At 53.0% G+C, this 15,383-nt stretch overlaps 1 protein-coding gene across 44 annotated transcripts; it reads left to right on the top strand.

Annotated features, from left to right (window-relative positions):
* The first annotated feature begins 1,784 nt into the window (after positions 1 to 1,784).
* CDK16 (cyclin dependent kinase 16) lies at positions 1,785 to 13,817 on the top strand. 44 transcript variants are annotated; one of them, XM_086386439.1, is made up of 18 exons: positions 2,371 to 2,763; positions 5,948 to 6,016; positions 7,679 to 7,886; positions 8,149 to 8,284; positions 8,494 to 8,627; positions 8,730 to 8,855; positions 8,942 to 8,998; positions 9,096 to 9,210; positions 9,875 to 9,969; positions 10,067 to 10,129; positions 10,382 to 10,505; positions 10,707 to 10,827; positions 10,937 to 11,034; positions 11,118 to 11,223; positions 11,305 to 11,347; positions 11,493 to 11,583; positions 12,366 to 12,443; positions 12,857 to 13,817. In XM_086386439.1, the coding sequence occupies exons 3-18, from the start codon at positions 7,785 to 7,787 to the stop codon at positions 12,895 to 12,897; spliced, it is 1,530 nt and encodes a 509-aa protein (XP_086242565.1). In that variant the 5' UTR covers positions 2,371 to 2,763; positions 5,948 to 6,016; positions 7,679 to 7,784; the 3' UTR covers positions 12,898 to 13,817. The 44 variants fall into 44 exon arrangements, 38 of the variants coding, with proteins under 38 accessions (XP_086242564.1, XP_086242572.1, XP_086242554.1 ...); XM_086386427.1 differs by having other exon boundaries at positions 10,683 to 10,827; XM_086386444.1 differs by having other exon boundaries at positions 5,909 to 6,016; positions 12,544 to 13,817.
* Positions 13,818 to 15,383: the final 1,566 nt, after the last annotated feature.

Here is a 15,383-nt window from a genome sequence, read left to right as displayed (position 1 = left end):
GGTCAAGTGGAGAGGTTTTCCCACTACAGGCACTTTGTCCATTATTGCTGCTCTAGAGTACCCCAAACACTCTGCACCTCTGTCCACTGTTTTTACTGTTGCAGCATCTGAGGCTTGCACACGAATTTGATTTCTCTGCTTCTACTATCCTGGTACCTTTGTGGGTACTTTAGGCCTTGTTCACTGTATCCCCCTCAGCACAGCTCCTGGATCCCCTTGTTACCGAATTCACACAAGGTATGAGAACAGCTTCTTCATCAAGAACCCATGATTTCTGGTTGCATCTTTGTTGCCCACACATGCCATTTTACTTCTCTGTCATTTTTGTCTACCATTATAACACTAGCAAGATGGGAGACCAGGGCTCAGTGGGCAGGGTTTCTAGTCACTGCACTGAGCCCTCTGCACCCAGCAGGCACAAAGGACAGGATAGGGACAAGGTTGTGTCTTGTCGCTGCCTAATACTGTTTATCATCAATCACTCACCAAACATTTGTCAACTGCTTACTGTGAGCCAGGCAGTATTGTAGGCGTTGGAGACAGCAACAGATAAAAAAAATCGCTGTCCTGGGGTGGGAGGTGTGTGTGCATGCACATACAGGTGAGACCCAGAATAGACAGTAAACACAGTAAGTAAATTGCATGTTAGAAGTTGATCAGTGCAATTCAAAAGGTCTGTAGAGCCAGGTGTGGAGGTGTGGAACGATGGGGTGCAGGCAGGCATTTTAAAATAGGGGAGTCAGAGAAGGCTTTATGAAGAAGGTGACATTAAAACAAGGACTTGAAGAGGATGAGGCATGTGAATATCTGAGGGAAGAGCATTCTAGGCAAAGGGAACAGCAAGTGCAAAGTCCCTGAGACTGGATTGTGCCTGCTTTATTCAGGAACAGCTAGGATAATAGTATGGCTGGAGTGGAGTGAGAAGGGTAAGAGATGAGGCCTGGGAAGTAATGGACCTGAAAATCTATCCTGAGGTGGACTTTTGTCAAGTATTTCCACTCACGACATGCTCTGGTAAATCCTTGTTTGTATGAACTGGTATGGCCAAGGGTATCATAAAGGGAAGCCCAGAAGAGGTGGGGGATATGGCTTTAGACAGTAAAGATGTGCAATGGAGTCTACCTCCATTTGAACTGGGCTTGGTGATGGTGTAGGAGTTTTCCAGGCAGAGATGGGTAAGGGATTAGGTTGGCTTGGCAATGCTTGACATACAACAGGCACCCAATAAATAAAATGGGAAACGAGAGCGCAGGAGGGAGTCATGGGCGGGGCTCTGGAGGCTCAGAAGAGGTAGAGGTGGCAGTTCAGTTCAGTCACTGGGTCATGTCTATTTGCGACCCCATGGACTGCAGCGCGTCAGGCTTCCCTGTCCATCACCAACTCCTGGAGCTTGCTCAAACTCCTGTCCATCGAGTCGGTGAAAGGTGGCAGTAAAACCCAATTTAGGGTGCATGTCCTCGGGCGAAGGGAAAAAGACATCCCCTTCCAAGTCAAAGCCCCAACCATGCCAAGTAATGCACTCGCCGCTTTAAAGGTCCGTCTTTCCCATGAGCCTAGGCTCCACCCTGTGAGCTTCGTTGATGGAGATGGGAGTGGCTAGAGGCGGGATGAAATTCGACTGAGCGATCTTTTGACCAATCACCTTGCGAGATGTTTGACCTATGGTAAGAGGAGCTCGGAACAAAAAGGAGACCCGCCCACGACGAAACCAATGAAAACCTGGTGGGGGCGTGGTCAGGACAGCGAAATCACGCCTCTCCAGGCAGGCCACGCCCTTCATTCTTGCTCAGCCTCACCCCAGGGAGCAAATCCGATTGCCTGGGCGACACCTCAAAGGGCGGGGCTGCAAACGTTCTCAGTCGGAATGAGCTCGCGGTCTGGGAGGAAGGTGGGGGAGCTGCTGGGCGGGGCTAGACACTGTCCTATCTAAGGTGGTAAAGGCCAATGATTTTCCAGGCCGCCTCTCCGAGAAAAGTCATCTCGCGAACCTTTAAAATCCCTGCCTCCCTATGCACCTCAGGGGACTAGGACTGACTGCCTCATCTGTCTTTTTCCTCCTTGCAAAAGTCCCGTTTTCTATTATGGGGATGTACCAAGTGAAACCGAGTAGGGTGAGCGAGTGGTGACCGGCACGCTGGTCACTGGCTGCTGCCCACTTCGGCGTTAGCAAACTTCTAGCAAGATCGGAACTCAGTACTAAATAACCTCTACGCTTTCCCGCTGGCGCCGTTCCAGGGCCAGCGCCACATTCCCCAGTGGGCGCGCAATGGCCGCGCCCCCTCCCGCTGCGGACCGGTCTTTTGGTACCTGCAGTCCGAGGTGAGTCCCCTCCTTCCCACTTCACCCTTTCCAGCGCGTGCGTGCGCATGCGCGGAGCGCGGCGCGCGCAGCGGTTTGGCCGTTGGCTGTTCGGCCCTGGGATTCGCCGCGTCTCCGTGAGCAGTAGGTTCTGAACCGCGAGCCGCCGTGAGCTCTCGGATTCCAGCGGGCGCCAGCGAGCCCGGGGGCATCGCCCGCAGCGGCCAAGCTCATGGCCGGCTGAGCGGGACGCCGCCTCCGCCTCAGCCGCCGCCGCCGCCGCCGCCGCCTCCTCCTCCTCAGCCGGCGGCGGCCCGGGCCCAGCAGCCATGGCCGAAGACTACTGGGACGGGCGCCTGCGGCGAACTGGAGGAGAAGGAGGTCGCGCGGCCTCAGCCCGGGCCGCCGCCCCAGGCGCCGCCGCGCCGGCCCCGCGGCACTGAGGTTGCTCGCGCGCCCCCGCCGGTGAGCGCGTTCACGAGGCATGGGGTGGGGGCTGCTCTTCCTGCAGAACCAACCCAGACCCCGGGCGGTGCCCAGGGGTCTGGGCTGCACCGCTGGCCTGTGCCCCCTCCCCCAGCGAGTTTCCCAGAATGCACCGGGGCGGGGGGTCATTCAGGGCCTCACTGACCTTGGCCCCGCCCTGGGCCTGGTCTGGGAGCTAGGGATGGGAAGTACTATGGGTGCTAGTGGGGAGTAGGCTGGTCGAAGGACCAGGGGGTGTGTAAATGGGTGGCAGAGTGGCGAAAGACTAGAGGTTTGCTAACGGGGGCCTCAGCTGTGAAGGGGTCAGAGCATGTGTTAATAAGTCTTAACCGCTGTGTAAGGTTTTGAGGCTCAGTGTGTGCTAGCAGAGGGGCGGTGCTGGGCCCGAGGATGAATAACAAGGAAGAGGACGTCAGAGGAGTGCTGAGATATGCAAATAGGGTTAGAGCTGTAGAAAGGCCCTGTGGGTGTTGCTGGTGGATAGGTGGTAGAGGTGCCGGAAGGGAAGGTTCGCTGGTGGGATCGGAGCTCTGAGGTCCTATATGTGGTAAGGGAGTAACGATGGTGTTAACACTGTGTATTTGTCCATGAGAGACTGCAGGGTTTGAGGATACAGTGTGCTCATAGAGGACAGGGTCCAGTGTTGAGAGGGTGCCAGTGGGGGTCGTAGCTCTCAAGGGTATGTGTATATGGTAATAAAGGTCTGGGGAGTATAAGGCCCAGTATATTAATGAGGGCAAACCGGTGGAAGACCTGAGCCCTGTGCTAATGGGTATCAGAATTGTGGATATATGTGTGTGGAGAGTGGGGATCGGTGGTGAGGGAAGAATCTTAGCATTGTAAGAGGTTCATTGTATTAAGGATCAAAATGGTGTGAGATGAGTGTGTATCTATGAAGTCAGGGGATGTGAGATTGTGTGTATATGTGTGTTAGACACTCAGTCGTGACCGACTCTTTGCGACCCTTTGGATTGTAGCCTGCCAGGCTCCTCTGTCCATGGGGATTCTCAAGGCAAGAATACCGGGGTGGGTTGCCATGCCCTTTTCCAGGGGATCTTCCCAACCCAGGGATCGAACCTGGGTCTCCCACATAGAAGGCAGATTCTTTACCGTCTGAGCCACCAGGACGCCCTATAAAGAAGAGGCAGGGTAATGTATGAAGTTCTAGTGACTGCTCATGTGGGTTTAGTGACAGGTATGTAAATGTGAGTCAGTGCGGGGAGAATCAGAGCAGTATGAGTTCTGGAATATGCTAGTGAGTGTCAGAATATTGTAAAGATAGTGTGTTCCTGAGTGCCTGAGATTTGTTGAGGTTCCAGGCAATGGCACCCCACTCCAGTACTCTTGCCTGGAAAATCCCATGGATGGAGGAGCCTGGTGGGCTGCAGTCCATGGGGTCACTAAGAGTCGAACACGACTGAGCGACTTCACTTTCACTTTTCACTTTCCTGCATTGGAGAAGGAAATGGCAGCCCACCCCAGTGTTCTTGCCTGGAGAATCCCAGGGACGGGGCGAGCCTGGTGGGCTGCCATCTATGGGGTCGCACAGAGTCGGACACGACTGAAGTGACTTAGCAGCAGCAGCACCAGGGAGTGCTAATGGAGGATAGAGCTATGGAGAAGATCTTGTGTGCAATAAAGAAGATGAGGGCTGTGAAGGGATCCAGTTGTCAACCAACAGGGGTTATAGCTGTGGAGGAGTTGAAGCAAAGAGAAATCAAAGAAAAGAATATGTGATGGTCTAGGTGTGCTAAAGTGGATTAGAGCCATGGAGGGCTGAAGTGTGCTACTGGGGTTCTGGGCTGGATGAAGATCTGTGTGTGCTAATGAGGGTCAGGCCATTATAGAACAGCGTGTTTGTGTGTCCCTGGAGAATGGGGCTGAGTACGGGTTCAGGGTGTGCTAATGGGGAGGCACTGTGAGGCCCGGTGCGTGGTAATAGGGGTCAGGGTGAAGTGAAGGTCCAGCCTGTGCTGATGGGAAGTGGGGGGACAGGGTAGTGGGAGGACCAGAAGACATGTTAATAATGATCACAGCTGTGGAGGGGTCTGAGTGTGCGCAAAAACAGGTTCAGGGATCTGCAAGATTCACTTTATGTTAAGGGATTCAGGGCAGTGTGAAGGTCCAGTGAGTGCTAATGTAGGTTACTCTCTACAGCTGTAGAGGGTCCTAAGTGCATGTAAATAGGGATCAGAATCTTGCTGGGGAACAGTGAATGCTGTGGAGAAGCTAACAGGCAGCATGTGGTGCTAAGAGTTAACTTAGAGGAGCCGGCTGGGTGCTAACAGAGTTCAGTGTTCTGTTGAGGCTTTGTATGCTAATAGGGTCAAAGATAAATAGGGACATTGCGGTGCTGTTGGCAGTTAAAATGCAGAGAAGCCTTCCTGAGGGTCCAGTGTGTACTGAAGGAAGCAGGACACTGTGAGAGTCCAGTGTGTGCTTATGGGATGATGTGCCTGAACAGAATGAGGATGGTATGTTCCTATGGGAGTTACTAGAATGTGATCATTGTGTCCTCAGTGGCTGGTGTAATGTGAGGTGGTGAGTATCCTTGGGTATGAAAATATTTTGAGGATGGAAACATCCCCTTGGGGAGTCAAAAAGAACATGTGCCCTTTTTTGAGTGTGGTTGTGTATCCAGTTTCTTGCTCCCTCATTCACTATTCTAAAATCTAAAAATCTGAGAAAACTGAGATGATATTTAAAAGTTTTACTACATATTAATGTTCAAGTGTCTCTGCTCACAGGACCTGGTGCAGGGTCCCCCTGCTGGAGGCATTGCATGAAACACAGGTTTTGTACCCCCATCTTCCTAAAATCTCCCCAAAACTAAGCCCTGGAACATGTCCAGCCCTTGGAGTTTCCAGTTAGAGGTCATGGACCCATGGCTCCTTCTGGCTCCTTCCTCATCCTCCATCCAGCCCTACTTACAATACACTACCTCCCCCCACCAGATCCCCTATTCCCTTCCACAACAGGCAAAACAACTGGGTATCCATGCCGTATGGACAGACCTAAGAGTCTTTGGGAACTGGCCATGCTTCATCTTCCTCAGCCTCAGGTCCAGTGTTCACTCTCCTGGGTCAGGATTTTTTTTTTTTTTTTTTTGCTCTTGTTATCCCAGGTTGGACTTCATCTTCTTTATTGAGATCTTTTCTGCTAGGCTGGCCCCTCTACCCTTTTGGGAGCGATGAATTCAGGCAGGCAGAAGTGGGGTGTGGAGACCACTGGGGTAAGCACCTGATTTCACGGTAACAGATGATTCACTTCTCTACTCAAATCCAGCCCCAGCCCCAGCCTCCTACCTAGCTCTGCTTCCCTTGGGCCCAGGGCCATCTTAGGCCCTGCTGTGAGTCCAGATGGTCCCTGGGCCAGGTCTTTCCCCCTCCTTGCTGGCCCAGAGCCAGGAGGAAGCAGAAGAAGGCCGGCCTAAGCCTTTTGGTGGCCCCATTCCTGCCAGCAGCCCCATCTAGGTCATCTTGCCAATGCCAGTGTCCCTGGGCCACCTTGTCTGGGGTTGTTAATGAGTAGCAGGGACTCACCCTGACAAATGTTGGTCCTAGGTCCTTAGCTCCTGATTCATTAATTTCTGCCATGAGCACTTTTTGAGCACTGATACAGATACTTTTTTCTGTATCAGTCACTGTTCCAGGTCCTCAGGATATAGCTGTGACCTAAACAGACATCCATCTATCCTGGCAGAGCTGATCTTCTAGTTATGGTGGTGAGGACACAGTAAAGAATAAAGAAACCAATAAATAGATGGTGTCATTTCTGAGGACATGATAAGTGCTGAGGGGACAATTGACAAGGTGAGGGAGCTCAGGATGGTTCAGATTTTAAATAGGGTTGTTTATGGTTATCTATGAAAAAAAGTGATATTTGAGCAGTGGCCTAAAGGTGAGGGAGTGAGCTACTTTGAAATCTAGTGGAAGAGTATTCTAAGTACCGGGAACAGCCGCTGCAAAGGCCCTGAGGAGGGCCTTTAGTTGCAGAACAGCAGTGAGCAGTGAGGTGAGGCCAGAAGGGTGGTAGTGTGAGTGGGGTAAGACCTTGTGGGCCACATGAAGGACTGAGACGTTTATTTGGGGTGATAAGGGACACATGGTACATTCTCAGCTAGACAAGAATTGTGACCTGGCTTGTAAAAATCTCGGTGGGACCCTGTGGTCCAAACCTGATTGAACCTTTCCAGCAACTTTCAGGACAGCTGGTATACTTTGAGATCCCCCTACAACCCCACCCAGTGGTTGGGTCTGGGCAGGAAACCTCTCCCTCTCCCTGCACCCCTCATCTGGGTAGCCCAGTGGGGTAGTCCACTAGTCACCTTGACGATGGTTGCTGGGGGAGGATGGTTGCTGGGGGAGGCGAGAGGGACCCTGTGGCCACGGGGAGCGTTTTGCCTTGGTAGTTGGGGGTGATGTGGGGCTGGTGCCAGCGGAACATGCCATTGCATGGACATCCCTGGGGCCGTGTCAGTGGTCTCAGGGTCCTGAGAGAGTCCCCCACCTCACCAATGGCTGGGTCCATCAGTGCCGCTGCACCTGAGAATGCCTGCTGTAGAGCCCTCTGCTCCCACAGTGAGGCTGCCCCCAAAGGGGCCAACACTTCACCAGTTGTGCCCTTTCCCTCAGCCAGCCACCCAAGCCTTAATACCCAGGTGGGCTCTTAGGAGCAGGGTCTGCTGGGGCTGGTTGGTGTAGGTGGCAGGCACTGACTGAGGTCTCCATCCATGCCAGGTTTCCAGGAATCCTGCGTGATTCCAGGGTTCCACAGTGATTGGGTGGGCACTGCCGCAGGTTCCTGTCAGTGCGCCTCACTGGGTTTTAGGGGGCCCATGAGGGTCAGGCGACTGCTAGGGTGGGACCCATTCCCATCCCTACCCCCTGCTCAGGTCGCCATGGATCGGATGAAGAAGATCAAACGGCAGCTGTCAATGACACTCCGAGGGGGCCGAGGTATAGATAAGACCAATGGTGCCCCTGAACAGATAGGCCTGGATGAGAGTGGTGGGGGCGGCGGCAGTGACCTTGGAGAGGCCCCCACACGTGCTGCCCCTGGGGAACCTCGCTCTGTACGGGGCCCACTCAGCTCTGCACCAGGTGGGTCCACTGACCATTCCCGCTCCTAGCCTGGTCCCCAGGGGTGCTGCCTGCCAACCGATTTCTTCTTAGACTTGTATTATTTTCACTTTCCTTTCTCCATTTTCTCCCCTACCTCTGCCATCCTTGCTCAACACCCTCTCTCTGTTGTCCATCTGTGCCCCTTTCCTTGGCTTTGTGCCCAGGTCTCAGGGGGAGGAAGGGTACCCCGCCTGCCACAGCTGCCCCAAGCCTCCCTCTGCCCTTCTGCGCTCTGTGACAGCCCCTTCAGGCCTCCTGGCACCTGCCTGCCCCAGGCCTGCCTTCCCAGGGCATTCGGCTACTTCTGCCGCTGCCTGCCCATTGGCCCTGGGCAAGCCACAGTCTCAGCTCGGCGCTGACACGGGGTGCTCTACTAGGTGACTATTGCCCCCCCTGCCCAATTCAACCTGTCTTGACCTGTGTGAACCTCCCGGGGCCTTCCCACCCTCTTCCCTGAGGAACTCCAGGCTGCTCTGGAGTCCATGTGCATAAATGTGTGATGAGGGAATGTGTTATGGGGGTGGGGGGATTTGTCCTGGGGCTCCTGAGCCCACCTGGTGTGCTCTCCCCCTGTCCCCACTACCAGAGATTGTGCATGAGGACTTGAAGATGGGGTCTGATGGGGAAAGTGACCAGGCTTCAGCCACGTCCTCCGATGAGGTGCAGTCACCAGTGAGGGTGCGCATGCGCAATCATCCCCCACGCAAGATCTCCACTGAGGTGCTTATCTCCCTGTCCGGGCAGTGGTGGGGCTGGAAAAAAAGGGTTAGATCTGGAGATTTGTAGTTGATGGTCCTGTTTCTCCCCCATCTTGCCTGCTAGGACATCAACAAGCGCCTATCACTACCAGCCGACATCCGGCTGCCTGAGGGCTACCTTGAGAAGCTGACCCTCAACAGCCCCATCTTTGACAAGCCCCTCAGCCGCCGTCTCCGCCGTGTCAGCTTGGTGAGCATCTTCTGTTCCTGTCCTCCTCTTCCTCCTCCCAGTCCCTTCCGCTGAGCCTACTTCAGTCTGCCTCCTTTACCCGACAGTCTGAGATCGGCTTTGGGAAACTGGAGACCTACATCAAGCTGGACAAGCTGGGGGAGGTGAGAGACAGCCAGGAGACCCATGGTAGGGCTGGGGTCAGTGGAAACTCCCTGTAGCCTCATAGCTTCTCTCCTGTCACTGTTCCTCACATCCCAGGGTACCTATGCCACTGTCTACAAAGGCAAAAGCAAGCTCACAGACAACCTTGTGGCACTCAAGGAGATCAGACTGGAACACGAAGAGGGGGCACCCTGCACCGCCATCCGGGAAGGTACAGGTCCCACCCAATCTGTTCCAGGTTTCCCAGGCTCTCCCCATGGTGCGTATGTGCACATATACACCCATAGTGAGGACAGGACTGGGGGTCCCAGAAGACTTCTCTCGTGGTGATCTGGGATTTGTGAAAAAGTGCTCATCACCCACACATCCAGATAATAAATCAGGGTAACCAGGAGTCTTCCTGTGTTGAGAAGAGGCAGATAAATTGTTTGCTTTGGTTCTAGGAATATCCCTGAAGTGCTCACCAGTTTACTTGACACAATAGTTTCTAGTCAGAAAAATCACATGGAATGAGTCTGAATTGTATAGAAATTGAGTGTGCAAACTCATTTTTACATGAAGCTGTGGGTCTGTATACTGAGGGTTGGAACAAGGGCCCTTTCCAAAACCAAAAACTGGTTGTAAAGATCTAGTGTCATGTAAGCCTAAGGCTGTGATCCCAGGTTCTGGTTCTGCATGTTTGGAACTGGGGGACACACCACCTTCCTGATAGCAGGTGGGTTGGAACTGGGTTGGAGTGGACTGTGAGCCACCATCCCAAACCACACAGGGAAAGGAGGAAACCCTGGGCTTGACCCTGTCTAGTCCTCCTCCTCGCCTCTGTCCTAAGTGTGGGCCTTGACTCTTCCCCTGTCCCAACTCCCTGCTTCCTGCAGTGTCCCTGCTCAAGGACCTCAAACACGCCAACATCGTCACGCTACATGACATTATTCACACGGAGAAGTCCCTCACCCTTGTCTTTGAGTACCTGGTAAGGTTGGGTGGCCATGGGTCCTGGGGGAGGTGGGGAGATGGCCAGGAGCCACAGGATGTGACCCTCTTTCCTTTACCTGCTCTTCTCTCCTCAGGACAAGGACCTGAAGCAGTACCTGGATGACTGTGGGAACATCATCAACATGCACAACGTGAAAGTGGGTGTGGGGCAGGAAGCAGGGGCACAAGGGGGCCCCCCACTCACCCACTCCACCCCATAAATCTCCCAGAAACAGACGTTTCCCATTTGGCTTTTTTGCTGGGAGCCCTTGAAGGGCATTGGGGCCCTATCCTCTATTTATGAGACGAGGCTCTGGGCTCAGTGCTTGTGTTTGGGAGGGGGAGCAGTGCCTGCTTGGGGTCAAGCTGCTGGCTACTCTGACTTCTGCCTGCTGTTCCTGGGTCCCCAGCTGTTCCTGTTCCAGCTGCTCCGTGGCCTGGCCTACTGCCACCGGCAGAAGGTGCTACACCGAGACCTCAAGCCACAGAACCTACTCATCAATGAGCGAGGAGAGCTCAAGCTGGCTGACTTCGGTACCCCTGGCCTCCCCCTTCATCCCAGTGATCCCCCAACCTTACTCTCCCAGCCCCTCCTTCCCCCTGACCACCTCATCTCAGTCCCTCCCCTTCAGCCTCTCTAGGCTTCACTTGGGAAGCCCTCAGTCCCAACTACATTCTCCCTCAGACGGCCCATGACCTCCTCAATTCCAGCTGCTCATTATCTCCACCTACCAGGCCTGGCCCGGGCCAAGTCAATTCCAACGAAGACCTACTCCAACGAGGTGGTAACACTGTGGTACCGGCCCCCTGACATCCTGCTCGGGTCCACGGACTACTCCACTCAGATTGACATGTGGTAAGGACAGGCTGAAATGTGGCAGGGGCCACGCAGTAAAGGGGAGTGGCTTGGTCACAACAGCCAACCAGCCAACTACCTGCCTATTCACTGTGCTCTCCCTGCCCAGGGGTGTGGGCTGCATCTTCTATGAGATGGCCACAGGCCGGCCCCTCTTCCCAGGCTCCACAGTGGAGGAGCAGCTGCACTTCATCTTCCGCATCTTGGGTAGGGAGGCATGAGCCCTAGGAACTGTGGGGACATGCAGGAAGGCCCTGTGAAATGCTTAGGATACTCCGTTTCCCCGCCAGGAACCCCAAATGAAGATACATGGCCAGGCATCCTGTCCAATGAAGAGTTCAGGACATACAACTACCCCAAGTACCGAGCCGAGGCCCTTTTGAGCCATGCACCCCGGTGAGGCTGGTGGGTGGGTGGCTGTTAGGGGCCAGAGTACCCAAACTCAGTTTAAAACAGGTCCCCTTGTCCTTGAGGTAGAGTTGACAGCGACGGGGCTGACCTCCTCACCAAGCTGCTGCAGGTGAGACCACCTTCCTGGGCCACCCTAGGGGGCTAGCGGATTCCAGGTGTGGGGAAACAGCTATAGGGGCAGGGTCTGAGGTGGGGAGGAAGAGAAGCCTACTTGTTGAAAGTGTCAATACTCCCCCACCCCAACACACACTCAGTTTGAAGGTCGCAATCGGATCTCCGCAGAGGATGCCATGAAACATCCATTCTTCCTCAGTCTGGGGGATCGGATCCACAAACTTCCTGACAGTGAGTGGGGCTTGGGAATGGACCAGCTGGTGGGGGACTTTGTGGAACAGGATTGCTGCAGATAGCTGGGCAGTTGTGTTGAGTTCTAGCTGTGCCACTTCTGATGGGGTGAGGCATATGCCCTTGTTCACATATGTGATATGTTGTTTTTTACAAAAAAGTCTTTTAGCTTTCAGTTTCTTTTACCTTTCATGGAAATTTTCAAACATAAAACCTGGCAGAACATCCATCACTTTACCTTAAAATCCCGTATATTTATATATTAAACCAAGTAATATGGTCTGTTATATATTGAACCAAATAATAAGTCCCCAAGTACTCCAACAAGTGATCAACTCATGGCCAAAGTGGTTTTATCTATATTCACTCTGATTATTTTAAATCAAATCTCAGATCTATCATTCATCTATACAATTTTAGCATGTACCTCTAAAATATTTTCTTAAGCACAACAATAATACAACGATCACACTGAAAAAAAAACCACATTGGATTAATCTCAGTTACAACCCAAACATCATCCATCATCTAGACTTAACAGGTGGTAATTGCAATACCACTATCACAGTTGACAAAATTACTAATTTCTCAGTGTCATGTAATAGTCTACATTCCATTTTCCCTAGTGGTAGCTGGTTTGTGTGTGGGATTATTTGGCCGATGAAAGTCAAGACTCAAAGAAAATTAGAAATTTTTCTAATTGCCCTGATGAGGCCACACGGGAGGTGGTCCTGGATGGCCTCATGGGTCATGCCCCACTTCTGTCTCTCCTCCACCCACAGCTACTTCCATATTTGCACTAAAGGAGATCCAGCTACAAAAGGAGGCCAGCATTCGATCTTCGTCAATGCCTGACTCAGGTAAGTGTAGGTGTGACCCTTGCCCTCTTCCCTGCCCCCTGGCCCCCATCCACTTACCTGCTTGCTCACCAACAGCCATCCGCTCTGCTTTCCCCTGCAGGCAGGCCAGCTTACCGAGTGGTGGACACCGAATTTTAAGCCACAGACCGAGGCCCCAGCAGGCAGCAGCTGGAGGGATGCCACACCCCTCACAGGGCAGCCCCCAACTGCATCCTCCCTGCTTGCTGCCTGCCTACCTGCCTGACTCATGCTCCCATGCCCACATGTCCCCTGCTGCCTGTCTGAACACCCGACCATTGGCCTGTTGGCCCACCCATTGGCCTGTCTGCTGGGTGCTAACAAAGCTCTCATCGCTCCTTCGCCTGGTCTGTCTGTCTATATGTCTGTGTCTCTTTCTCTCTCTGTCTTGGTAGTTGCTGGTGGACAGCGTGGCCGTGCCAGCCTCCCACACTGAGGCCAGGCCTAGACCCCTCCCCATCATACCCTCCCCCAGGACCACTACCCCATGGCCAACCAGGGGTCTGGAGCTAGCCCAGGCTGGGGATCTCGACTCAGACAAGACATGGTGATGGCTTGGGTCTGAGGCTCCCCTTCCTGCTTTCCTGCCTCATGTTGTGTGGGCCTTGTTTGTTTGTTTCATTCATTGTTGTTTTTTTTAATTATTTTAAATGAGGTTTTCATTTTTTAAATGCAATATCTCTGTATACAGACTGCTGGGCCCCACTCGGTGTGTGTGGCCCTCCCACAGTATTTTGTGCAATGAAGCCCTGCTCCCAGCCTTTTCATGGCAGGGACATAGCCCCTATTCAAAACCCTAATCATCACCAGACCCTGGGGTCAGCTAAGGGAAAGCATGCCTTGACAACTCGCCTTCCAACCCCCACCTGCCATCCCCAGCCACAGGGGGACTTGGGGACTACTGGAGACTCTCTGGGAGATGGATGAGGTGGGGGGCCCCCACTCTTTCCCTCCTGCAGTCCCATAGCTGGGGCTTCCTTCTCAGGGTCTCCCTAGCCCAGCCCTCCTGCCCCCATCCCGCACGGTGCTGTTGAGTAGGGGCCCTGCCAGGAACTGACCAACTCAGCGATGGAGCCATAGTGTGTATATGCGCACACGCAGGGACAGAGGGGTGCATGGGAGGTTGTGCCCAGGCATTACCCCCTAACCTTGGGGGAAAGTGAGACAGGGCAGGGACAGTCTCTGGGGTCAATCCCCAGATGGGTGGTTACCTTCCCTTCCTCCACTTTAAACCCTGGGGCCCTCAAATGGGGTGGGAGGGCAGGGGCAGGGGCCCTCCTAGGGGAATTGGGAGGGGTGGGTTCCTGAATGCACCGTAATCGCTGTATGAAATATTAAAAAGTCTAAAGTGAAAAACCTGATTGCAAATCCCTGTGGGGGTGGGCTTAACCCAGGGTGAGTACTGGGACCTTGGAGAATTCACACTGGGTGCCTACTATCTAGAAGAGCACTGCGAGTGGGCCAGGGATGTGTCAGGACTATGAAAAAGCATCTGAGGGGTTGCACATACCATGGTGGGACATAAAAGCAGATAGGGCAGGCTGTATAGAGGATGGGCTAAGGATTGAGCAGAGAGGAGTTAGATTTACCCCAGAATATGAAACCAGATGGAGGATAGACTGTTAGGTATGGAGAGGCTGTTTCTTTGAAAGACACTTGGAAGGCCCAATAAAACCAGGATTTGGGGGAGATAAGACAGAGAAACCCAATATGACTAACACGTGTCTAGCTGGGACCATGAGGCAGGCCAGTTGGGAATATGATAGGGTAGATTTTAAACCACGGAGAAGATAGGGGAATCTTTTTAATACATGGGTCAAATTTAGGACTAGGGCCATTGATGGAAGTTTAGGTTATTGGTATCTAGGAAGTAATGGAAACCATGGACATGTATGAGATGACTGTGGAAAGAATGCAATGGTTTGTGAGGCCAGAAGTCTATAGATAGGCTGGGACTCAAGTTGAAGCTTTGATTTCCTGTGTCCTGGGAGTTCTAGCCCCTGTCCACCATCTTGAGCAAAGCCTAGGATAGATTTCCAGGCAGAAGATGTGGGGTGGGCAGGGCCTGCCAAATGCTATAGGAAATGCAAGCCTAAGTGGCTGGTTGCTGAAGTCCAGCGGTGGCAGTGGACCTCTGCTGTGTCCCTGTAAGCACTCTGGTGATAGTCTACAGCTTTATGGTTCCACGATGACTGTAAAGTCCCCAAAGATGGGAAAGCAAGCGAGGAAAACCATCCTCCCTGTTTCCTTATAACGGCTAAAACTGTTAAGCTCCTCAGCAGACTTCTTGTGCCATCCTTTGGCTAGAATCAGTTGACATGGCCACTTCTGACAGCAAGGGAGGTGGGGAAAATGAAGACCTTGCAAAACAGGACAAGATTGCCAGGCTGGACTTAGGGCTAGAATTCACCCAACTGCTCTCAGAACTGGTAGGGTCATCGGTGTGGGCAGAGATTGGTCTCTGAAAAGTGGAGAAATCAAGCCTAGGGAGGGAGGCCTCTTGTTGGATTGTAGGAAGGACAGGCTTCAAATTAAATGGGGAGGAGGTATCTGCAGATGGGTGTGAGAGTCAGTTCAGAGAACCTGGCAAGCCAGGTAGGCCTGAAGGGCATCTATCTACCATGTGCCAGACCCAACTCGAATGCCACTTTACAGATCCTGAGGTGAAATGGCTGCAACCTTTCCTCCCTCAAAGATTACACAACTGAGTTGTGACCCCCTCATCTGTGCCAGGTCTGAGCTGGAGGCTGGCATCAGTAATTCACAATTCTTGCCCTACCAAAGTTAACTGAAAATAGAGGTAAATTGTGAGATCATGTGTATTGGTGGCAGTGGGGTTTGAAATTGTGCAAAGGGTATTTTGGACACCTGTGTGCATGGGTCTAAAGGTGTGAAAAGGCAAGGTGTGTGCCTGTGGGAATG

Source organism: Bos grunniens, chromosome X (assembly GCF_055505025.1).
Source record: "Bos grunniens cultivar Pamir isolate PY7600 chromosome X, Bosgru_T2T1.0, whole genome shotgun sequence".
NCBI lineage: Eukaryota > Metazoa > Chordata > Mammalia > Artiodactyla > Bovidae > Bos > Bos grunniens.
Note: the sequence above shows the minus strand (reverse complement) of the source record. Positions and strands in the feature narration are given on the sequence as shown.

What these genes read in the sequence shown, in the direction of transcription:
- CDK16 (XM_086386459.1), top strand. Translation starts at nt 7,205, where the DNA reads ATGTGGGGCTGGTGCCAGCGGAACATGCCATTGCATGGACATCCCTGG. An exon ending in ACCCAAGCCTTAATACCCAG is followed by an intron (nt 7,445 to 7,678) that starts GTGGGCTCTTAG and finishes CCCCCTGCTCAG; the next exon opens with GTCGCCATGGATCGGATGAA. An exon ending in GTCTCCGCCGTGTCAGCTTG is followed by an intron (nt 8,856 to 8,941) that starts GTGAGCATCTTC and finishes TTTACCCGACAG; the next exon opens with TCTGAGATCGGCTTTGGGAA.